This window comes from Cricetulus griseus, chromosome 3 (assembly GCF_003668045.3).
Source record: "Cricetulus griseus strain 17A/GY chromosome 3, alternate assembly CriGri-PICRH-1.0, whole genome shotgun sequence".
Lineage (NCBI taxonomy): Eukaryota > Metazoa > Chordata > Mammalia > Rodentia > Cricetidae > Cricetulus > Cricetulus griseus.
The window spans coordinates 158,936,909-158,962,265 of record NC_048596.1 but is presented as its reverse complement, the minus strand read 5'-3'; the positions used below and the strand labels follow the sequence as shown (position 1 = coordinate 158,962,265).

General features: G+C 44.2%; 1 protein-coding gene across 1 annotated transcript; it reads right to left on the bottom strand.

Moving 5' to 3' along the window:
• Positions 1-8,039: 8,039 nt before the first annotated feature.
• On the bottom strand, positions 8,040-13,998 carry Ucp1 (uncoupling protein 1). Its single transcript, XM_027406130.2, has 6 exons — positions 13,873-13,998; positions 12,913-13,111; positions 12,181-12,381; positions 11,970-12,071; positions 10,733-10,913; positions 8,040-8,154 (listed from the first exon to the last, which is right to left on the bottom strand). The coding sequence occupies exons 1-6, from the start codon at positions 13,996-13,998 to the stop codon at positions 8,040-8,042; spliced, it is 924 nt and encodes a 307-aa protein (XP_027261931.1).
• Positions 13,999-25,357: the final 11,359 nt, after the last annotated feature.

Sequence of the window (25,357 nt, the reverse complement as noted above, 5' to 3'; positions counted from 1 at the left end):
ATTTGATGTCAGTAGCTAGGGCTGGTTCAAGTCTTTCCAAGTTCTTGGCATCTTACTCAATATTCTCAGTTATCTCTCTCTTTCCCTGAAGCTGTAAAGAAGCTCAGGGCTTCTTTTTATAGGATCTAAAAATGAAAGGCCAGGTTGCTAAGGTGTAATTCGTGTGCTTCTCTCTTGATAGACAGGCTTAGGTTACAGAAGCCTTTGCTCACTGTGCATACTCCTCCCTTAATGCATCTAATGTTTTTAAAGTATTTTTTAAGTTTTTTTTTTTTACATTCCAGTCCCAATCCCCCCTCCCACCTCTCCTCCTGCTTTTCCCACTTCTCCCTCCTTCCCCCCACCCCAACTCCTCAGAGAGGGTAAGGCCTCTCCTAGGAAGTCTACTAAGTCTGTCCCATCATCTTGTTGAGGCAGGACCAACTCACCTCTCCACCCCACACACCCCTGTATCTAGGCTGAGCAAGGTATCTCTCCATATAGAATGGACTCCACTAAGTCAGTTTGTGCATTAGAGTTAGAACTTGAACCCACTGACAGTGGCCTCATATATTGTCCCAGATGCACCATTGTCACCTATATTAAGAGAGTCTAGTTCAGTCTTATGCAGGTTACTCGTTTGTCAAACTGGAGTCAGTGATCTCTCACTAGCTCAGGTCAGCTGATTCTGTGGTTTCCCCATCATGGTCTTGACTCCTTTGTTCATGTTATTGCTCCTCCCTCACTTCAATTGTACTTTAGGAGTTTGGCCCATTGGTTAGTTGTGGATTTCTGCATCTGTTTCTGGAAGAGGGTTCTAGTTTCTCTGGGGTTGTGGATTGACAGAGGGCTATCTCCAAAATATGTAAAGAACTCAAGAAACTAGACATCAAACTATCAAGTAATCCAATTAAAATGGGGTACATATCTAAACAGAATTTTCAACAGAGCAATCTTAAATGGTGTAAACACACTTAAGGAAATGCTCAATATCCTTAGTCATTAGGGAAATTTGAATCAAAATCACTCTGAGATTCCATCTTACACCAATCAGAATGGCTAAGATCAAAAATACTGATGACACCTTATGCTGGAGATGATGTGGAGAAGGGAACACTCCTCCACTGCTGGTGGGAGTGCAAACTTGTACAGCTGCTGTGTATATTTACACAATGGAGTACTACTTGGCGGTAAGAAACAATGACATCCTAAATTTGCAGGCAAATGGACAGAACTAGAAAAAACCATCCTGAGTGAGGTAACCCAGACCCAGGAAGGCAAATGAAATATGGGACATTACTACAGATCCTACAAACAGTAAAATGAAAATATATGGAGAATAATTTTTGTCAAAATTTGAAACTTAGATGAAATACAAAAATTTCTTTAAAACTGTAACTTATAAAACTACAAAAAGGAAAATGATAGTCCCAGAACCATTAAGCATAGCTATCAACAAAATAATTAAACTTTCTATTGTAAACTCTGCCTGATTGGTGAATTACGTAATACTTTAAAAATAATATTAACTTGTGCCCAAAATTTGTACCCCAAACTCACCAAGAGACCTGATCAGATGCAAAAGCAATGAGTCTTTAATTTTACAATTTACTCAGTTCCTCCATCCATCAGACACAGTGGGTGAAGCAGGAGGAACCTTGAGCAGCAGTGGGGCAGGGAATATTTTGGGGTAGAGCAAGGGGAGTGTCTGGAGGGGGTCCACTAGTTGCATAGCAACAGTCTCAGGATTGGTACACCTGGCTGGAGGTGACCTGTCCTGTGTTGATTGGTCAACTGCAGCTGCAGAAAAGTTGCTATGCCTAGAGGTCCTCTTGGGGTTGCCAAGCTCTGCATTCCATTGTTATCACAAAGCCCATCCAGAACCTGCCAGCTAACTTTGATTGGTTCCTTACCACATGGAAGGTATCTGGCTTCCTAGTGAATAGAACGTTGGGAGCTCAGCACTTGTTGCTGAGTCAGAGGCTCACATCTTGCTGGATCTTTTCTGCTGCCTGTTATAGCTGTCAAAGCAGGGGGCTGGGTGAGGGTCTATTCCCTTCAAACTAAACAAAAAACTGCTACAAATGTAGAGTCTGCAATTCATGAAGCTTCTCTAATGTTGATACCCAAAGAACAGCACAAAAGAATAAATTATATGAAAATGTCATGTTAGATGAAATAATCCTAAATTAAATGCTAGCAAACAATCTTAAAATATACTAGATATTTCAATTAATGACATTTTAATATTTGACAATGGCCCAGTTCAGTTTATGCCTAGGATAAAACCAGTATAGTTTGCCTATTAATATTTGTAAGAGTTGTGTGATGGTGTTGGGTACTGTAAAGCACCTGACAGAAGTCCAGCAACCTTTTGTGTTAAAAACAACAACAAAAACCATCTAGGAGGCTGGAGAGATGGCCTAGCAGTTAAGGGCAATAACTGTTCTTTCACAGGGTGCAAGTTTGATTCCTAGCACCTACATGGTGGCTCACAACCATCCCAGTTCCAAGGAACTCAGCACCCCTCTGTGACAATGTACACACACAGTGCACAGACATACATATGGAAAAATACTCATACACATAAAATAAATACCTTTAAAAAATGTAAGGGCCAGTGAGGTGGATCAGAGGTTAAAGGCTACTACCACTAAGCTTGATGATGGTCCTCAGGTGCACATGGTGGGGCAGACCTGACAAGTTGTCCCTGACCTCCACACGCTGCTATGGTGTTAGCATACCCACGTGCGCACACAGCACAAAATGTAATGAAGTTTTAAAATCATTAAGCCAATATATTCATAGTGATTATCTTCATTTTATAAAACAAGTATGATAAGCTATAAAACAGGGACCAAGTTAAAAGAATTGCCTCTATCACAATATGTGTAGGTCAGCTGATGTCACAATAGTGTTGTCTATTGATCAGCTGTAAAACGAAACCACTTGATGGCACACATCTAAAGCATTCACTCATGCCAGTGGGCTAGCTAATCAGCTATGTTGGCTTTAGGATTCTTCTTGTGTTAAGTCAGTGCCATCAGTTTTTGAACAGTTTCGGTTCCAAATCTGGAACTAACCTGAGCACATCTTAAAGTGATTTCAGGAACACAAACAAGTCCAGTTGCCCATATTCCAGCCTCTCACAGTGTGTGCCACTGGGCACAGCAAATCACATGGCCACGCCTCGAGTGGATGCAGTAAGGAAATGTACTTTTAGTCAATGGGTGACCCATGGAAATTTGGTGTATGCCATTAGAGATAGTGCCTAAGAACAGATGATAGAAAGTAACAAGTTACTGTTCATAAGTCATAAAACTGTCAAGTAATTTTTTAAAAGATTTATTTTATGTATATGAGTGCTCTATCTGCATGTATGCCTTTAGGCCAAAAGAGAGCATCAGATCCCGCTATAGATGATGTGAGCCACCATGTGGTTGCTGGGAATTGAACTCAGGGCCTCTGGAAGAACAGCCAGTGCTCTTAACCGCTGAACCATCTTTCCAGCCCCAAAGGAAAAAAAGTTAAAGAATTACTATATAAACTGTAAAGAGTTGGCAAAGTTGCTTAGTAAAATCAGTATGAAAACCAGGTGTAGTGGCTCACCTGTGTACTCCAGGGGGTTGGAAGGCTAAGGCAGTAGGGCCTCTGAGAGTTTGAGGCCTGCTGGAGCTATAGAGTAATGATCTGCCTCAAAAAGCAAGCAAGCAAGCAAGCAAGCAAGCAAGCAAACAACAAACAAACAAACAAACAGAACATCCCAGAACAGCAGCAAGGAAGCTATCAAAGTTAGAAAGGAAGCCAACAGCACAAGCCAGTACACTTAGAGGACAGTGCAACATATATCTCAAAGAAGATACAAGAAAAATTGGAATATTCTCACCATAAAGAATAAATATTTAAGAAGGTATAGGTGTTTGTACACACTTGTTCTGGTGTGAACACTGCACAGTGAAATGTGTATTAAAAATTACATGGAACCCCATATGCCTATATAATTTATGTGCCAATTTTAAAAAGTTCATCAGTGTATCTAACATAGTCAAATCTGTTAGGAAATATACCAAGCTAGAACAAGAACAAAATAAAATGCAGAAATGACTCAAATAGAGTCAAGATTTCAAAAATCACATCTTAATATGCTATCCAAAAGCATCTAGACAAGCTTCAAAAATGTCCAGTGGCATCTAAAAATACCCAGACTGTGCTGGCTAGCTTAGGTCAACTGGGCACAAGGAGGTGATCTGGGCAGAAGGAATCATAGTTGAGAAAACCCTGCCATAGTATTGGCCTGTAGAGAAGCCTATAGGTCATTTTCTTGGTTGATGGTTGCTGTGGGAGGGCCCAGCTCACTGTGGATGATGTCACCCCTGGGCAGCTGGTTCTGGGGGGCATATAAGAAAACAAAATGAGAAAGTCAGGGTGATCATGTCAGTAAACATGGTTCCTCGGTGCCCTCTCTTCCACCTCCAGCCTCCAGGTTCCGGCCTTGACTTTCCTCAGTGATGTTCTATTACCAGTAAGTGTAAGATGAAATAAACCTCTTCTCCTCATTTCTTTTGTACATGGTGTTTTATTACAGCAATAGGAATCCTAAGACAAGCACCTAAGAATAAATACACCAAATTCAGTATTATACCCTGAAGAGACCATGCTATGCTACATTAAAAACAAAACTAGAGATACATACCATATTCATGGATTGGAAAATATTTTCTCTTCATTTTGATCTTATAGATTGAATGTAAACTATAAATTAAAGCATTTTTTCTCTTTCATGGTCTGTATTCAGAGGGACATCTTTGCTTCAAACTGCTGTAGTCTTTTTATAACAGCTCTACAGAGCATTTCACCCTCCCGGTAGACTGTTGGAACGCTCAAGGTCAGGCCAGCTATGCAGACATGTTTCCATCTTTGCTCATGTCACTTGTATTTAACTATTGACAGAGAACGTTGTAGAAGGGCACATCTCAATGACTGCATTTGAGATTTCTGATCTTTAGAAAAGTCACATAATAAAATTTGTGTTTGAAGCTGCTTAATTTGTGATGATCTGTCATGGCAGAAATAGGCAATGAGTAGATATGTCATAAGAATCCATATAACCTGAAAGGAAGGCTCAGATGCCCATCAAATGGAGGAAATCAGGTCTGATAATTTCTACAATATGATGCTGGGTACTTCTGATGGCCTATGAACTGCAGTTATGAGAGACTGCACAAATAGCCCCAAATCTGCCATATCTGCCAAAAGATGCTACACACACAGCAATTTACATAAAGCCTTCCAAATAAGACAGCTGAAGGGCAAATGCCTACATAGTGACTCTACATTTTAAGAAAGGCTCATTAGCCTCACAGGTAAAGTCATGTGATGGAGGTGACTCTGGGTGCTTGAGAAGTTTTGTCTCTTGAGCCTCACTGTGGCTGTTTGCTCACTCTGTGATAGCTGATAAAGTCATTCGTTTGTTTTGTGTGCTTTTTATGTATACATGTTATATTCCCCTAATAAAAAATCCCTACTAAAATTCGAGGAGATAAGCAGAAGAATTGCAGATCTTACCTTGTTACATAATGAAGGCTCAGATGGCAGCCATTGCCATTGTGTGAAAAAGAAGAGTCACTGGTTGGGACCCTCCACCCTCCTGAAGGGGCTCTTCCCAGGTGAGACTACTAACCAGGAAACTCAGTGAGCTGTGATGCTACTGGCACCCATTTAATCTGAATGTGAGGGTTTAATTCCCTTCATTTATTACTACCATGAGGGAAGCAGGATGCAGGCAAAGAAACTTTGTTTGTGCTTTCTTCCTTAATCTTGAAACATGATACTCTAAGGTTTTGGATTCCTTTGGAAGCCAACCTAAGCAAAGGCTTTGTATCCCATGGAAGGTGATCCCAGACAACACTGGCCAGGCCCTGGAGACTGAGAGGAAACTGATCAGTGCACAAAGAGTCTTCGTTTCTAACAGGATGCCACTGTATGCAGCTTGAGTTTGGTCTCTCAGTGGCATTTTCCCCAAGGATTCACAGAAAAGAGAAATTAATGTACCATCTCAGTCCTCACTGCTCAAAGCTGTGCACATGAGTGTCCTTTACCCAGCTCTCAGGTGCCAGGCACAGGGAGGCAACTGACTCCAGGAGAGAAGACCCTCAGAAAGGGAGGTGCTCCCAGGACCATAGGAAGTCAGGCACAGCACACCAAAATAGTCCAAGCTGCTGGACAGTACAACTCCCACCACAAAAGTTCTCCTGCAGGTGACCGACTTTGGGGTATGGCTAGTCCTCTAGTTTTGTGTGCAGCCATCCATGGCATGCACTGTTGAAATGGTGGAACATGAAAGGCATGGGGCATGCAGACATGCCCCTTTATTTGCATACGTATGCTGCGATTGGTGCAAACATCCCTTCTCTGGCTATTGGATCAGGCTGCTTGGGTTCACTGGGGAAGTCAGCTGTGAAGTGGCACTGTCCCCTCCATCTCTCCCCATCCCTGGCAGTGCAACACTAAGCTCAGTCAAAGGTTTCTCTCAAGTGGTCATTTCTTCCTCCAGCTCAGTAGCTGGCAGACCAAATTAAGGGCCAGGAGTCTCAAACAGCCTGCCCAATAGCTGTGACACCGACCAATGTTAATTTAGGCATAGAAATCTCATCTGCCTAGAGAGCTCTGGTGTCTAGGTGCACCTAAAAGCTACAGCATCCGTTTCCAGCCCAGGGCTGCAGCACCCTGACGTTCTGGGCCTGTAGAAGAATGGAAACATGAGGCAGCATCCTGTATATAATCCTACCCACACAAAGACCACCACTGCTGCTTCCACCTCTGCTGCCAGCTGTTGACATCCACTGATGGACATGGAAGGCACCCAAGACCAGCATTTGAAGAACCTCTCCCGGTTACCTATGATTGGAGCAAAAGAACCCCATCACAACACAAAACAGAGTGGCCCAAGAGCGAACCTGCCAAAGTAAATTCAGCCTGAAACCAACTAAAGCAGGAGCAGGGTACCTGACTGCTGACAGCTTCCTTGTCCTTACTTTTTACTTAGATCTAGTGTCCTCTTTCTGCTCTTCTGCTTAGTTACAGATGCTAGAAAACATGGACTCCAGACGTCTGCAGGAACCAAGCTACTGTGTGCTTTCGATTCCAAAGAACTCCCCTTGTTATGGGGACAGTTCTGTTTTCTAACTGAGCACAAACTCTTAAATCCAGCTACAGACTCTAAAAGACAAATTTTGTATGGAATTAGCAATACTTTATTGATTATATTAGTTGTGAACTCTGGTTAATAAATAAAATGAAACAGCAATATTTTCTTTGATAACTTCATTTTTTTAAGTTATAAAGTTTTCCTTTCCACCATTCTGAGCTGTAATTAAAATTAATTCTACCAAGTAATACAATCCCACCCCCAAAAGGCCAGTTACACACGGTACCTTATGTGGCAATATTCTGCCAGCATGTATATGGATGCCATGCTTTTCTTTCCTTGTCTCAAAAAGAGGGTGGGGTGGATGGCCAGGCTGACGTTTGACAGGGCAGGTGGAGAGCTAGTGTTAAAGGAATGAGGAGTCCAAGGAGACAAAATGCCCTGGAGTCCGACACTGGTGACACTACACATTGTACATATGCTTAATGCTACAGAGTTAGACGCCGAAAATGCTGAAATGTCAAATTTTATGTTACTTTTATCTTTTCACAAAAAAAACATGCATCTGGGAGTGAGGAGAACCTGGAAGAGTAAAACCCTCACCGGGGAAGCACATGCATGAAACCCAGCACTGGGGAGACAGGAGCAGGGGTACTAGTCTGGTTGCTAGAAGTCTGAAGCTAGCCTGGGCTACTCAGGCCACCCTGGGCTGTACAGCAAGACTGTGAGAATAAAAATCATATGTATGTGCTAGTTTTCCCTTTAAAAAAATTAGAAGCAGTTTCACAATTCTCTGTGGAAAATGATCTTTTAAGGTAAATAAGTGACTAGAGCTGGTTGGTTTGGTTGGCTTTATTCATGGTCTCCAAGCATAGGGACACACTGCTGTACTCCGTCATTTTCTCCAAGCTGCTTATGTGGTGCAGTCCACTGTCTGCCTCGACTTCATCAGTTCTTTCTTCAGCTGTTCAAAGCACACAAACATGATGACATTCCACGATGCCAGTCGCAGGAAAGAAGGCACAAACCTGGGGAGATACAGGGCAGAGTCTGAGAGCTGTTCAAAAGTCAGTCAAAACGTCTTGGTGCCATGAGCAGCTCATGTGGCCCAGAAGACACACACAGGAATAAGATAAAAGTACTTGATGCTCATCTTTCCTCTACCGACAACCAGGTTGCCTCTAGGCATCTTCTATGTCTATGGCTTTCACAGCAAGCTGACACTCAGACCAGCCCTACCTGTCTCCCCTCCCACAGAGCTGGAGCAAATTTCCTGAGAGGGCAGTGTCCAGCAACACCTCCCTTTGGGGGAAAGGAAATTTCTGTGTCACTTTACTTCCTAAACAGGAAGCCGGAAACTATTAGGAGAAGAAGCAGAGGAAAGCAATGAAATGCTCAGCCAGCATGTGGACGGCATCAGGGGGCGGGGGAACCCCCAGCACTTAAGAGACTCTCAAAGCCTGAATGTGACTTGGTCAGTCCCAGGTTTGGGGAGTTCCACTAAACTACACAGAATGGCTTTTATATCAGTGGATTATTCCAGAAGACAAATGTGTTGCCATTTAAGTCTGCTATGAACAGATAGATATTTAAAAACAATTTTGTGTGACAGTATTTTGCCTACATGTGTGTCTGTGTACCATGTGCATGTCTGATGCTCAGTGAGGCCAGAAGGGCATCGGATCCTCTGGAACTGGAGTTGTAGATGGTTGTAAGTCACCATATGAGTGTTGGGAATAAAACCCAGGTCTTCTGGAAGAACAGCTTGTGGTCTTAATCACTAAGTTATCTCTCTGGCCTTGAAAAGACTTTTTTTTTTTAAATTCATTATTTTTTTTTTTAAAGAAGCCTTTCCATCAAAAAGTACCTCCAAGTGAGCATTGTTTTTATTTGTTTTGTTTTAGTTTTGAGAGTGGGTCTTGCTGTACAGCCCAGGGTGGCCTGAGTAGCCCAGGCTAGCTTCAGACTTCTAGCAACCAGTACCCCTGCTCCTGTCTCCCCAGTGCTGGGTTTCATGCATGTGCCAATGCACTCAGCTTCCCCGGTGAGGGTTTTACTCTTCCAGGTTCTCCTCACTCCCAGATGCATGTTTTTTTTTTTTGTGAAAAGATAAAAGTAACATAAAATTTGACATTTCAGCATTTTCGGCGTCTAACTCTGTAGCATTAAGCATATGTACAATGTGTAGTGTCACCAGTGTCGGACTCCAGGGCATTTTGTCTCCTTGGACTCCTCATTCCTTTAACACTAGCTCTCCACCTGCCCTGTCAAACGTCAGCCTGGCCATCCACCCCACCCTCTTTTTGAGACAAGGTCTCTCCCTGAGACATGGGGATCAATTATTAGGCCAGCCTGGCTGCCAGCGGTCACCAGGGAACCTCTTGATTCTGCTTGCCTAGCACTGGGATGCAAGCCTGTGCCACCGAGTTCAGCTTTTTACACAGGTTCTAGAACTGAACTCAAGTCCTCATGTGCATGTGGCCAGTGTGCCACAGAGTGACCCATCTCCTTAGTCTTTGTTTTAATTTTAGAGACAGGGTCTTTTTATGTGATCTTGGCCAGCCTGAAACTCACTCTGTACTCCAGGCTGGTCTTGAACTGATTGCAGACCTTACGACTTAGCCTCTTATGTTCTGGGATTACAAACACGTGTCAACATACCCAGCTTAGCTTGTCCAATTTAGCACCATTTGTCAAGACCATCCCATATTAAAAAAATATTTTAACTTTTGAAAAACAACATTCAAAAAATAAATTTTTAAAACATTAAATTATTAAGTGATTAAGAACTTATAAGATATATTCATTTTAAGTTAATTGTATCTTATTTTGTTTTTGGTTTGGTTTTTTGAGACAGGGTTTCTCTGTGTAGCTTTGGAGCTGTCTTGGAACTCACTCTGTAGACCAGGCTGGCCTTGAACTCACAGAGATCCACCTGCCTCTGCCTCCTGAGTGCTGGGATTAAAGGAGTGTGCCGCCACTGCCTGGTTTAAGTTAATTTTATAATATATGTTATTTATATTAATGTATTGTAAGAACAGATAGATTTGGATTTTATATAATATGCATGATACATTAATATTTTATTTTATAAATCTTGGGGTATGACTTTGCAATTTAAAAGGTTACAAAATATTACTATTTTATGTTATTGTAATACTTGTTGAATATATTTAAACACTATGTTATACTGTATTTTATTAGGGAAGTGGTTTCCAATATAATATAATATCATTTTGTGGGAAAATGTGATCTATGCATGTCTCAATAGTACTTTTGACATGACTGTAATCATTATCCAGGCAGCATTTTCTGTGGTTTTGATTTAAAATAAATTTTAAAAATTAAGCTGTGGCATAGCTCAGTGTGCAAGGCCCTGGGTTTGATCCCCTCCAAGCACTACAGAATGTAATTAACTAACTTTTATTTTGTGGCATGATGGGATTGGTGGATTGAAGACATTCATGAAAAGGCAAAGATACAGTTTGAGGCCATTGCATGGACCAGGCCTGGTAGGCGAAATGCCAATTGTTTTGCCGAGACAGTGTCCCCATGCCCACAGGCACCTTCAACACAACTTTAAAGACAGAGAAGGTCATATCTTACCCTTTGAAAAAAGCTGTTGGTCCTTCCTTGGTGAACATGGTCATTGCGCAGCTGGGGACACTTGGGTACTGTCCTGGTAGAGAGTTGATGAATCTTGTTTTTACCACATCTGCCGGAGAGGCCAGGAATGTGGTGCAAAACCCAGCGACAAGAGCTGACAGTAAATGGCATGGCACATCATCTGAAAGGGTCAGTAAAATACATCACCATCAAACTTCCTTCACAGGTAACGACAGCCTGTAGCTGTCGTTACCTGTGAAGCGCTTCTAAGCCCATCAGTAACAGGAAGTTAATAGGATACATTATAAATGATTGGCATATAAAAAGCAAGCATATGCTTGTGCTAGGAAAACGTGGCCGATGGTAAGTGGCAGAATGACTGCAGATCCATCTGCAGGTGTGTTAATTTAGGGCAGCACTGTTTACTTTGTGCCTTGGACCTGGAGTTGTGCCTGGTACATAAGCATCCAATACTGTTCCATTGAACACAAGTCACCAAAGGAGACTGTCAGTGCTCATAGAAACAGTTTGGATATGCTTTAGATGAAATCAGTGATTAAATCTGCAGGTAAACCACTCCTGACTGCCTACCACTTCTGCCGTCCAGGGAGAAGAATCCCACTACAAGCTTGCTTCTTAGTATTAGCAGAGAATATCGCCACGGCATCTCTTTGCACTTTTACTGTTTCCAACACAGCTTTTAAACTTTAGGTCTTTTTTGCTTCCTAAAAGATTCCATTTGCCAGGTGTAATGGGACACACTTTTAACCCAGCACCCAGCACTTGAAAGGCAGAGGTAGGAGGAATTCAAATTCATTACAGCCTGGTCTGCATGCTGTGTTTCAGGCCAGCTAGAGTTACATTGTGAGTCTCTCCCTCTCTTTTCTTGTCCTGTGAGTCTCTCTCTCTCTCTCTCTCTCTCTCTCTCTCTCTCTCTCTCTCTCTCTCTGTCTCTTCTTTCTGTCTCTGTCTCTTAGTCTCTTCTCTTCTCTTCCTCTCTCCATGTCTCTCTCTCCATGTCTCTCTCCATGTCTCTCTCTCCATGTCTCTCTCTCCATGTCTCTCTCTCTCTCTCTCTCTTACACACACACACACACACACACACACACACACACACACACACTCTTAACTCTCAAAAGAGAAGCCTGCTGGAATTAAGGAATTCAATACACTGTGGCTTTAGGACCTTCAGCTGAGATTGGAAGGTGCAGACATGTTTGTTGTATCTGGGAAGTACCTGCCAGTATTTGGTTGTTCACAAGGGCCCCCTTCATGAGGTCATATGTTACCAACTCTGTACAGTTGATGATGACATTCCTCAACAGATTAGGGGTCGTCCCTGGAGAAAAGCAAGACAACATTTAATAAAGTTTATGATAAGGTGCTCATTGGGTAGATGTGCTTTAATTATTATGAATTAAATGGTTAGTTAGTAAATGGTTAGTTACCTTTCCAGAGTGTTGACAAGCTTTCTGTTGTGGCTATAATTCTGTAAGCATTGTAGGTCCCAGTGTAGCGGGGTTTGATCCCATGTAGGTGGCTCTGTGCTTGGAGTCTGACTTTCACGACCTCGGTAGGTTGCCCGATGAATACTGCCACACCTCCAGTCATTAAACCAGCTGAGATCCTATTTCCCAAAGTGGGAGGTGCTATCCAAGAAGAATAAAAGATTGTTTAAGAAAAGAAAATCAAGAACCCCCCACTAGTCATCCACTTATCTTTTAAATTTTGTGGCCAGTCTTTGTGTGTGTGTGTGTGTGTGTGTGTGTGTGTGTGTGTGTGTGTGTGTGTTTGTGTGTGTGTGTGTTTGTATGTGTGTACTGAGCATTGTTTTATAGCCTACCTACATTTTCTAGATGAAGAGACAAAAAGCGCCCCTCACTGGCCAGTTGAGTTTTACAAGGGTAAGCCTGCATGTGAAGAACTAATTTGCATATCCCCTTTTCTTTCTAGGGAAAAAGAGTGCAAATATTTACTTTTTTTTCCCCTGCCAATTTGTTATGGATGCCACCACACTTTGTGTTACTTTGGGTAAGTTGGGGCTGCTGGGATGGAACCAGAGCCTAGCCCATGTTAGGCACATACACTGTCACTCATTTTTCAGTTTTTGAATAGAGTGTGGTCTGGGGCATAGCCCTCACCCCCACCCCCACCCTAGGAGGAAAGTAAGCACTCCTTACTTTCTTTCCCTGAAGAGAAGTACTCTTGGACAGTATCATAGAGGCCAATCCTGAGTGATGCGAAGCTGATTTGTCTCTGGATGCCAGCAGGCAGACCACTGTACAGTTTCGGCAACCCTTCTGTTTTTGCCAGGGTGGTGATAGTCCCCAGGACACCTTTGTACCTAATGGTACTGGAGGTCTGACCTTCACCTTGGATCTGGAAATCAGAAAGTTGAAGGTCAGAGGAATGTCCATTAAGGAAGGTGTCATACTTGGTGAGGACTGAAGACTGGCACATGAACACTATGGAGATGTCCTTGGCAAGGCTTGCTGGTTTGACTCTTTTTAAAATTGCCTTACTTAGCAACCTCTCCTGCAAACAACTCCATGTTTGTACCTCCCTCCCTCCCTCCCTCCCTCCCTTCCTCCCCCTTCCTCCCTTCCTCATCTATCTATCTATCTATCTATCTATCTATCTATCTATCTATCATCTATCTACCTGTGTATCTAGTCTATCATCTGTCTATCTATTTACCATCTATCATCTATCTGTCTATCTATCATCTGTCTGTCTGTTTATCATCTATCTTGGGGGTGGAACTGGCTACAGTGCAGTCTCAGAACATCTGAACAAGGTACTCCAGGAACTTGTCACAACCCAAAGCACAGAATGGGACAGTACCTCAAAGAATCAAAGAAAGGCAAAGCACCAAGCTTGTAAACTCTGAGGGGTATACACTAAGGACCTTACCTGCTCCGGACACCATAGCCATAAGAAGGGTTTGGCAGAAGTCACTGTCAACCTGCAGCTCTTCAGCAAACCCGGGAAAGGGGTCCCATTTCCTTTCCTACAGCACCCAGTCCCAAGACAGAGCCAAACTGACAAAGAGTGGTTTCTTAAACCACAGCACCTATCACAGGGATGCCCACAGCAGTCCCTCTGCCTGGAGAACCCTCGACAACTTTACTGGATTCTACCTGAAGCCGGACTTTGGCTGTGTCCAGCGGGAAGGTGATGATATCTGCCAGGCAGGCCGCCACGCCAGCTGAGAAGATCTTGACCCCCATGGTGGGGTGCACTTCGGAAGTTGTGGGGCTCACCATCTTGGTTAGGAGGGCCGAGAGGTGCAAGTGCAAGACCAGAAGGACTCAGCACTGCTGCCTGGTGTGGGCACCAGACCCGCGACTTTTGACGTCTGGGACAGCCACCCGGGCTTGAGTTGTGATTCTGCAGAGCTGGCACTGCTGCGGGTCTTACAGGTGAGCTGGGTCCCTTCCCCTCGCTTGGGCCAGGAGGACCCGTTAAGTTGAAGTTGCCCGGCACCTCTGAGTCTCAGCCTGGGGGCGGTGATCTATATAGCCCGATCGCTGGAGGAGGGGCTAGGGGCAAGTGGCTGAGCCGGGCCAGGTCTCCCAAGATCGGCTAGTAAGGCGCGCTAGGGGCGTGCCCTGGGGTGCAGAAGCCTCCAAGTCGCGCGTCATTCCCGAAGCTCTGGCCAGTACTGCTAGTTTGGCACCAGTTCCCAGTGATACCCGGAGGACACACCGAGGATCCTCAAGCTGCTTCCCGCATGCCTTGTACCTCGGTTACTCTTCAGCGGGGCAGGCAGCATCCATCCGGGTGGAAGGCAGGGGTGGCTCTAGTGTACAAGTGTGATCTGATTCACATCCTCCCCCTGCTGCAAAGTCCTGCAGCGAACTTTCCCACAAAAGCCCAAGGTGTAGGACGCACATCCCAGTCTGGGCTCCCCTTTCTTCTCCTTCAGTTCTGAATGCTCCCTTCTCCACATTCCCTTCCAAATGCCAACTTCAGACTGGTGTGCATGTGCCTGTGGGTGTGTGTGCGCGCGCTCGTGTGTGTGTGTCCGTGCAAACCCTAGTAACATTCTAAAAGTTTACAAGAAAGTGTTTTGTGTGATCACTTTCAGCAGGCAGATGTCAAATGAGCTCACAAGCATGCTAGCAAGCCTATTGCCGAACTCTGCGGTCTGGGAAACGACAGCCCTTGATCCTATGGTTAGTTCTTATTGGGAGTACTGGAAGGGACATAGGTAGCTAGCCTGGCTGCAGATGCAACTCTGCCATCTGACCAGCTTCGTGATCCTGAGAAAGTCCTCTAGCTTTGGTTTGTGACTGTGTCAAGCCTATTCCCAGATTTGAGATCCTGCTACCTCTAGTAGCAGTTCTGACATTGGAATGTGGGCTTGCGGAGCAGAAGGGAGCTTTTCTTGCTGTTGTCTTTGGGCAAAGATTTATTTTGAGCATTTACTTATAAAATACTGTGTTTAAAAAACTGTGAGAAAGAGAGCAGGCTGGGCTCACACACAGAGACACCAAAAGGCCACTTGTGTTATCTGCATTCTCCCATAGCACCCAGGTTCTGTTACTCAACATGGTCCCCAGGAGAGTGAATAGACTCAGACACATCTCCAGGAGTGGGACATGTGAGACAGAGTTCCCCAGACACCACACTTAAAGGAAAAAGTGTGTGTGAACTAAGGAGCTTCCACAATGATAGACTTCTGGGGCTTGACCCAGGAAAGCAGTGATGAGCAGCAGAGGCAAGTCAGTGTTGTGTGAAGACAAAAAATTGGGGGAAGCAGAATGCCTTTTGTTGCCCTGGTGACTGGGAAATCGAATGATGGGGAAAAAGGAGAGGCAGGGGCAAGACGTTGAGAAGATGTGTGGATAAAAATACATAACGAACCGTGGACTCTGAGAATCTGTAGGTTTGTGTTGTGCAAATGGTAAAATGCTCAGATGAATGGCACATCTAATCAGATAATACAGCTTATGGAAGGCTTACTACGGAGTCAAACAACATTTGAAGATGACGCTACACTAAAGTAGATAGCAGCTGTCTTGGCCATGTTGCCACCTGATTGTCACAAAGCAGTTGGCAGGTTTCTTTTTAACCTTCATAAGATGATAATTTTCCATCTTAGAATTATTTGGAGAAAATGGTGTCACTGTTTTCATAAAGAGCTCCCATAAGAAACTTCATGCTACTCGCAGAGATTCAAAGCTGAGAGGCACTTGGAGGTCGTCAGTGAGGAGGTGAAGGAACGGGGAGCTCTTCACGTGGGAATGAGTACCGTGGGGTTGAGAAGGGTGACAAGGAACAAACTGTAAGGAAACCCAGAGTTATGGTCTAAGGAGAAAGGCACTTGGAGCCCTGGGTCTTCATATAAAAAAATCAAATGTCCCTGTGGATGAGACACTCTGCTGTCCCTCACCAGGACCCCAAGCACTCAAGTGCAATCACCTCGGACCTTCAGATATTCAGTTCAATACACCAAGTCATCTCTGTTGGCGTGAGTAGAAAGAATAACTACCCAACTTGTCCTGGATTACTGACCTCAACATGTGGCATGTGGCCGGGTACGAAGCCACACACCTGCAATCCTGGTCCTTTGGGAGCAGGGGCAGGAGGATGCTGAGTTCAAACACAGCTTGGGCTACACAGAGAAACCCTGTCTCAGACAAAACAAAACAACACAAAAATGAAATGTTACAAAGTGATTGTCAAGGTAGCACTGGATAGAGCACCAGCTCCCTTTGTCACCCTCCTCCTCCTCAAACCTTCACGAGGGGCACTGGATGCAGCGGGTATATGTTGAGTTTTTGCACTGGGCTATAAAAGCAGCTCACAAAACTTTGTAAGAAGCAGGATGCAGTAAGTGCTGATTTGTTTCCAGACTGCCCGTATTTGCATGTGTTAAAGGTGGAACTGATGAACTAGAGGGTGGAGCAGAAGAACATGGCGAGAGGAAGAAGAGGCACAGTTTTGTTAGAAGTATGAAAAGCCCAGAAGAGTTCAGGACAAGCAGGCAGTGAGGACCAGAGAAGCAGTTCAGTTCCCCAGGCTGCAAGAAAGAATGAAAGCCTAAACTCCCTGGATGCTAACACCGAGTGGGAAGTAGTCAGGTGAGCAGCTGTCAACTCAGGGCAATGGTAGTGGAGTGCCCGTGATGTGCTAGGTACAGTGCTGGTCTTCAAGGTCAGAGGGCAAGCAGAATGAAAAGCTCACATGAGGAGACCCTGTGATGTCAGCTCAAGACTAGGAGTAGTTCTAGGTTCTGAGAGGCCTGACTTGCTGCCCCCAGAGTCTCTGGGAAGTGGGACAAAGTTTGCCTTATACTGGAGAGAGCAGTAGGGGAGAGGCTGGGATCCCCAGAGAGTCAGATTTCTGCTCTTCTGGCAGAAAGAGTGGAGAGGTGAAGACTAGTTCAGTGTGATCAAGGGTGACTGATCTGTGATGTGGCAAAGGAGCGGCAGCCAGGTTCCCTGACCAAGTGTCCGTGTTCTCTTAAAATGTAGGCCACCGTTTACAAAGGCAGCTACTCACAGTGCTCACTGCAGAATCACTGAACAAATGTATTCACCACAGAAGCAACACAGGCTTTGCACATGAACAGGAACAGGGGTCTAGTGACCTCTTAGCTGTCTCCAGTAGGAAATGTCAGGGCATAATAGATGCTTACATGACAATGTTTTTTTTGTTTTGTTTTGTTTTGAGACAGGGTTTCTCTGGATTGCTTTGGAGCCTGTACCGGAACTATCTCTGTAGATCAGCCTGGCCTCGAACTCACAGAGGTCTGCTTGCCTCTGCCTCCCGATTAAAGGTGTGTGCCACCAATGCCTGACTCACATGACCATTTTTAAAAGAAGTAATATAGACACTAAACATGCAAAGAGCTACATTTAATTTTGCTAATACAGAAATGTGCAACTTCCCTCTAAGAACACCTTTCCCTACCAACCTTAGAATTATTATAGCACACATTTTTAATTTAGCATTAGAGATATAATTAAATAAATTATTCATGTCCTTGAAACTTGGAATGTGAAAATATCAGTATTCTGTTAGTGATGCCCTTGTCAACTGATATAATTATTTTGAGAGTGATTTGGCAGTGTGCCTTGAGCTATGTTTATGTCTTGGGAAGCAGTGATGCTACTGATACCCTGAAGTAACCCTCCAGCCACGAGTCATCACAGCTTAGTAATTAAAAGAGAAATGAATGTGAGTGTCATCCTCATTTTGGGGAACAGGTGTACACCTCTGGGATTGGCTGAAGTGGTATACACTTTCTGGTGAGAGATATTACCATTAGAAATCGATGCCAAAGTGGGGAAGAAGACTCTCCCGGGGATAGGGAATGAGCAGTAGGAGGACTGGGTTGGGTCGCTTGGTTCAGTCCATCCTAAAAGGAGAGTGTTTATAAAACTGTACAGAGGAAGCTTCCCCTTTCAATTCTGACCAGGGTGGTCTACAACACTGTGATAAGCAACAGTTTGTTCCCAACCTGTGGGTCGAGATCCCTTCACAGGGGTTGCATATCAGATATTCCACACATCAGATATTCACATTACAATTCATATAACAGTAGTAAAATTACAGGTAAGTGGTAGCAACAAAATAATTTTTTGGTTGGGGCCCCCACAACATGAGGAACTGTATTAAAGGGTTGCAGCATCTGGAAGGTTGAGAAGCACTAGATTAACAGAACAAAGTGCCTGTGTACAAAGCCACCAGGAATACTGACTGGACAATCAGCATTAAATGTTTTTTACTTTTCTGAAGCTCTAATCCTTTGCTTTGGGGGCTAGAAAGATGGCTCAGCAGTTGAGAGCACTTCCTTCTCTTCCAGAGGACTGTTGCCAGCACCCACGATGAGAAGCTCACAACTGCCTGTCACTTCAGCTCCAGGGGAGCTAATGCCCTCTTCTGGACTCTGAGACACCTGCACACACCTGTTGGACACAGCCACAGATATGCATAAAGTTTTAAAAAATGATTTGCTTTTGCAATGCATACTCCTATATTAATTACACCATTAATTAATTAGACAATATATTAATTAGACCATTAATTAGACCACTGTTTTGTGAACAAGCCAGTTGATGTTAAGTACCTGATGTATAAAATATGTACAATACTCATAAACTTAAGAAGCATGTGTTCTTTAATGCATTTGACCAGCACATATACAGCGTTGTGCCAATGCCAGACAAAGTTATAAGAGACTTACAAACTGTAGCACAGTTTCCCATGTGTTACTTACTGTTAGATACACACACCCTTGATTTACAGACTGTTGTTATCTCCACCTCACAGAGCAGGAGACTCAGGTGCTCAGAGGCAACCAAGGTCCCCTAACCCGTAACAGAGCACTGAGGGTCTGTCTGACCACCAGACTCAACAACGGATGATGCATGAAGTGTTTGCTGGATATGTTTGTGGCATGCTACTTTCCTGTGATTTGAAGATGTATAATAATTATTAGGATTCCTAATATGTTGTTCAATAAATTATATCAAGTATATATGTTTATTTGATTTCTTTATAGTCCTAAGAAATTTACAAAGGCCACAAAAGGCAGAAGAAACACTGAAAAATCTTCAGTAAGTGGGACTGAAGAGGTGATGCAGTGGTTAGGGGCACTCACTGGTTCTCAGCAGCCATGCTGGTTAGCTCAAAACCATCCACAGTGACAGCTCCAGGGCCTCCGGTGCCTTCTTCTAGCCTCCAGGGGTACTGTCACACATGGGGTATACATATACAGAAACACACATACTCATATATGACTAACAATTCTTTAGTATCACTTGACAGAAAAGACAAGGAAGGTAGCAAACACAGTGTAGGAAAATGGAACTTACAGAATTTGTGGCCAATGGAGGAAAGAAAAGAGAGGACATGTAGAACCAGATGCTTCTGTCCCCAAATCCAGCGTGTGGGGGATAGATCTGTTCACATGGAACTCAGGCCAAGGATTGGTGCAGAGGAGAGACACTACAGGTGGGTCGATCACATGTGGAGAAGGACTGTAGCTGTTTGGGGCTATGCCTCTTCTGTTGCTGCAGGTATCAAAGTAACATGAATTCAGTGTGTTGGGTTGACTGCTATAACTCTGGTACATATAGACTTGAACCTGCATTGGCTGTCTGTATGAACTTGGTGAGCTTGGGCAATCTCTTTAATCTTTTTTTTTTTTCCCTTGAGGCAGGGTTTCTCTGTGTAGCTTTGGAGCCGGTCCTGGAACTTGCTCTGTAGACCAGGCTGGACTGTAACTCACAGAGATCTGCCTGCCTCTGCCTCCCCAAATGCTGGGATTAAAGGCGTGCACCACCACTGCCTGGCTTCTCTTTAATCTTTTTAAGCTTCTGTTTTCTTGTCAGTGAAATGGGACAGTAATCATAACTTCAGGGATATTAGGAGGATTCAAATAAAGGACTCTAGCAATGATTTTAGCATAGTGAAGGCTGGGTGTACCTGGAAAGGGGACAACAAATGGTTATTACAATCACAGTTTTAGCTAGTAAGTTTGATGACCCCTTAGTAGGTGTAGGGCACATATGCACTGAAAGGTTTCAGCTGACTCACTTACTTCTCAAACTCTTGTGTCCTCTAAGGCCATGGCTTTTAGATAGGAGAAGCAAGGCCAGCTCCCAGATCTCCTTACTGAGAACAACCAGGAGAACACAGAGGTGAAGTGGGGACATGGCGGCTAAGAGTCCGCCTTGAGGCTTCTGGCGCCCAGTGGCTCCTGCTCAGATGGGGACATGGTTGTCAGGTCAGAGGTCGTAGATCTGTTCCAGGGCTCTCCTTCCATCATCCCTCCTCTGAAGCTCTCAGACAACTGGAAATTGCAGAATGGTGCATCGTGCCTGGTGGGAAGGACTTGGTGAAAGGTGAAGGGTTGCACCCTGAGTGTGAACGTGACAGGCAGTGGAGGAAGGAGCAAAGAGAAATGAAGGTGACACTGGGAATGTTCTCTGGGGCGTCTGTGTCTGTTGGCCTATTTGGCAGACTGAGATGAGCCAGGTGGCCTTTACAGCCTGGAATCGCTCTCTGTGACCAAATCCTGCAGGACCTTCTGTGACCAGTTAATGATATAGAGAGACTGTGTTCCTGAGGATGGAGGCACAGTGGCTTCTCAGCAGCCAGACCCCTGTGAGGATGCCTCCTAATAGATCAGTATCACCTAAGCTGAGCACAGCAGTCTGCGGTGGAGGACCCGACAACCAGCATGCACCACCTTACCTGCAAGGTCAGAGGCAGAGAGGATGCAAGCTGAACACCAGCATTCATCTTTCTGGGATTCCTGACTGCTGATGCAATGCGAGCAGGTGCCTCCCGCTCTACCATGCCTATACACTGTAACCGAAGCTATCCCTTCAAACCACAAACAAAAACAAACTTTCCAATCTCAAGGCACTTTGTCACAGAAATATAAAAAGTAAAACAAAACAAAACAAAACACCAATCAAACAAACAACAAAAAACCTTCCTGCTGCTCGTCCACCCCCCCCCCTTTTTTTTTTAAAGAATCAGGTAGAATCAGGCAATTCTCTTCTCTTCTTTTATCAGTGGGAACAATAATCCCTGTCTTGTATGGATGTTAGAAGAATTAGAAAGAACATATCATATGCAATGCTCTGGACATCCAGCATCCTCAGAGCAAACAGAAGCTATTATTTTTGCCTCAGGTCGTCATGTCAGGGCTATGTCAAACAGCTTGTCTCCCTAGAACTGTTGGTGGAAAACAAGTGCTAAGGGGTAGGAGAAACCAAGTTAGAGAAGAACAACCAGTGGCCAGAGAAAGCTCTAACAGTGGGGCCACTGGAGAATCAAGGCTGGGAAGACTCGAGTGCTAAGGGGATTTAGGGGTCACTGGCAACTTGATTCTGCCGGTGTTTTCTCCTAGGTGTATAGGCATTAATCTGGCTCTTTCCTGTTCCATGTGATCTTGCCAGGTCAGGGCTCTGGCCCCAGGACTGTCTGACCTTCATGAGTGCCGACTTTCCAGGCCTGTCTATCTCCTCCAGCTGCTTCTGAGTCTACAGGGAGGGTGGGGCGAGCGGAGGCCATGACAGCCAGGCTCCAAATGGTGTGGTAACTGTGGCTAAGTTTACAAATCCTTTGGGCTTTCTTCTCTAACTTGCTAAATAAGCAGCTACCAATGTTGACCTTGAAGAAAGGGTAAAAATCTTTGTTTCCACACAGATTGACCCTCATCATTTATTGAGAACTTCCGATGTTCTTCACGATCTCCGTGGTAATCCGATGTTTACCTTTGGTTCTGTTTGTGAGCCCTCTGCTTCTACTGCTTCAAGCTGAGGTTTTACCCCAAGACTCCACACATCTGGACCACTGTAGCCGATACTCAGTAGTGTTTTTGACTCTGCCCTTTCAGACTTGTTGGCTTTTGAAGGCTCTTTAATTTCTCACTCATTTTAGAACTAGTTTACATGCCCACTAACACGAGGCAAAATAAATTAGAATTTCATCTAATTAAATCAAATTGGAAAGAAAATAGACATACTTCTAACAGTGAATCTTACAGTTTATGAATGTAATATGTCCCTTCATTTTCTTAAGCTGTCCTTACTTGCCACCAATAATGTTTTAACATTATCAGTGTAGACATTTGAGCTCCTATTGTTCTGGGCTTATTCTGAGGTTTATGATGTTTTTGACAATACAATAGCTAGTATGATAATTTTATGCATGTGTGTATGTAGGTACACATGCGTGTAGAGGGGGTGAGTGCATATCATACGTCTGTGCAAATATAGAGGGCAAAGGACAAAGATGGGTGTCGTTGGTCAGGCTCCATCCACCTGCTTTTTGGAAAGAGCATCTCCAAACTCAAGTAGCTAGCTAGTTGACATTATTATATAAGTGTTCTTAAGAATCAATATTTATGTACATTGGCCATTTGTTTACTTATCAGACCTTCCTGCACTTAAAAAATTGTGTGTGGTAGGTGCATATGTGTGCATGTATGTATGTGTGTGTGTGCGAGTGTGTGTGTGTGTGTGTGTGTGTGTGTGTGTGTGTGTTGTGTGTGTGTGTGTTTGTGTGTGTGTGTGTGTGTGTGTGTGTGTGTGTGTGTGAATTTGTACATGTACACAGCAGTAGAGGAGGACATCAGATGTCCTGATTATATATCTCTACCCCATTCCCCTGAGACAGGGTCTCTTGCTGAATCAACAGCTAGCCTAGCAGCTATCGAGACCCAGCAATCCTCCTGTCTCTGCTCTGTACCCACCTGCAACCCTGTGGCCAAGCCTGCCTTTTTTTTTGGGGGGGGGTCCTTATGATTGCATAGTAAGAGCTCTTTCTCACTGAGCCATCTCTCCAACCCTTTCCTGCATTTTTATGTCTCTCTTTAGGCTGGGCAGTGGTGGCTCACGCCTTTCATCCCAGCACTTGGGAGGCAGGTGGATCTCTAAGTTTGAGGCCAGCCTTGTTTACAGAGTGAGTTCCAGAATGGCCAGGGCTACACAGAGAAACCCACAAACAAACAAAGAAATAAACTAAAAGGACTTCCCTTAAGTATTTTTTTCTTTTTCTTTCTTTCTTCTTTTTTTGTTTTTGTTTTTTGTTTTTTGTTTTTGTTTTTCGAGACAGGGTTTCTCTGTATAGCTTTGGAGCTTATCCTGGTACTCGATCTGGAGACCAGGGTGGCCTCGAACTCACAGCGATCTGCCTCCCGAGTGCTGGGATTAAAGGCGTGCACCACCAATGCCCGGCCCCCTTAAGTATTTCTAAATATTATGCACTATCAATTGTTACAGAGCTCTGATAATTAAACTCCTCCCTACATTTTGAACCTGAATCATTTTGACTGAAGTGTTGATGGGCACTGGAGGTTCAGGAGCACACCCGACGTGTTTGGAGAGGGGGGGCACTGGCTATACACACTCCCTGGTGGTTTCGTTTGCATTTGTGAGACAGTCCCAATCAGACTCTCTTACCAAAACAAATGGGCAGCACTTGGAGACATGAGCTTATATTTGATGCCTTTTAAAGCAAACTGGACTACTTTCCCTGCCAAATAAGAAGAAAAGGGATTTTTGCCCCTGCAATTAGTGACAGAGAAGTTGGTATTTCCATTCTCAAGTGAACCTCAGTGCTTTGGGGGAAGTGGCAGCCTGTAATACAGACTAGATTCCGTCTCGCACGCACTGTCCCAGGTGTACTGGGAAAGCACTCAGGGCATACACTTCTTGAGAGGAAAGACTGCCCTTTGTCCCCAGTCAGGGCTGTGTGGCTGCCCAAGTGCTGTGAAATCCTGCACACTCAATAGAGTTCAAAGTACAAATAAACTCCCAGATTTGTTTTTTAGTCTATAAAACTGAGTGAGCTTAAATATTTATAGTCTCAAGTTACCTGAAAATAAAATTACTGAATTTGGACTGAATCATCCCTGATACATTTTGAAATATGAAGACATTATTCTGTAAATACTTATGGTTTGGGTATCAAGGCCACCATTTTTGTGTGACAACTATTCAGATCTCAGCCTCCTACTAATAGGATCTTGCATTCTAACTATTTGGGCCAAAGTAGTATGGTCTAGAATTTGGGGGAACATGAGTTGCTTATCAACACTTGTCAATTGCCTGAGGTTGCTCTTCCAGGCAAGGTGGTGAGGCCCACCAGTAGAAAGCCATTAAGATGAAGGCAGGCTCTGCAGAACTAAGAAAGGGCTGAGACAAGAAGATAAATACATGACCAAGAAGTTTGCTCAGGTGTGCAGGTAAAACTGGACTGTGGACTGGACAGGATTAAGAATTACCATGGAAACACACCTCTGTGGTCCATGAGACTACTTCTATAAAGCACTAACTGATTAGTGAAGCCCACTCTGCATGTGGGTGGTGCCATTCCGTGGGATGGGGGCTGGGACTGAGAATAAAAGATAAAGCAAGCTGAAGCCAATGTCCACTTCTCTGCTTCCTGTAGATACACTGTGACCAGCTCCCTCACGCTCCTGCTGCCATGTACCCTCAAACTGTGAGCCAAAATAAACCCTTCCTTTCTTCCTTCCTTCCTTCCTTCCTTCCTTCCTTCCTTCCTTCCTTCCTTCCTTCCTTCCTTCCTTCCTCCTTCAGTGGCCTTTGTTGGGTGTTTTATCACAACAAAAAGGAAAGTAGTGACAATACCTGGGTTTCACCTAATGGGGGCAATGCTGGGCTTCCAGAAACTACAAACTCACTGGTCTGGCCCAGGACTGCAGTCTTTAATAAACTCATCCGCTCTTTTAGGTTGGCCCCAGGCTAGAGGGGGAGATGTTTGTTCTCCTGGGTAGGGCTATAGCCTCAACACCTGTGCCACTGTCCCGTACTCTGCTCTAATCACAGGTCTGACTAATTAGTCATAGCACCTCCTGAATCCAAAGACTCTCAGGCCTTATGGGTGGAATATGGAAGCCTGAGCTTGGAGACAGAAACCTGGGTCTGGGGCTCTTGACTCTAGTTGAATAGTGATGTCATTCAGGGTGTGGTCCCCAGGGTTAGAATCGCTGATGACACATCTGATCCACCGCCTTAGTTCAGGACTACATTTAGAGCCAAGCAGCCCTAATCTCAGCTAGACCTCATGTGTGCTGTGCTGAGTGAAGGCTTGACTTAGAAAGTGACTTTATACTAAGACATTGGTCATTTT

Coding starts and splice junctions, on each gene's coding strand:
- Ucp1 (XM_027406130.2), bottom strand. CDS start 13,998: ATGGTGAGCCCCACAACTTCCGAAGTGCACCCCACCATGGGGGTCAAG. Junction 12,382..12,912: donor CTTCTCTTCAGGGAAAGAAA/GTAAGGAGTGCT, acceptor CTTCTTGGATAG/CACCTCCCACTTTGGGAAAT. Junction 12,072..12,180: donor CTTGTCAACACTCTGGAAAG/GTAACTAACCAT, acceptor GCTTTTCTCCAG/GGACGACCCCTAATCTGTTG.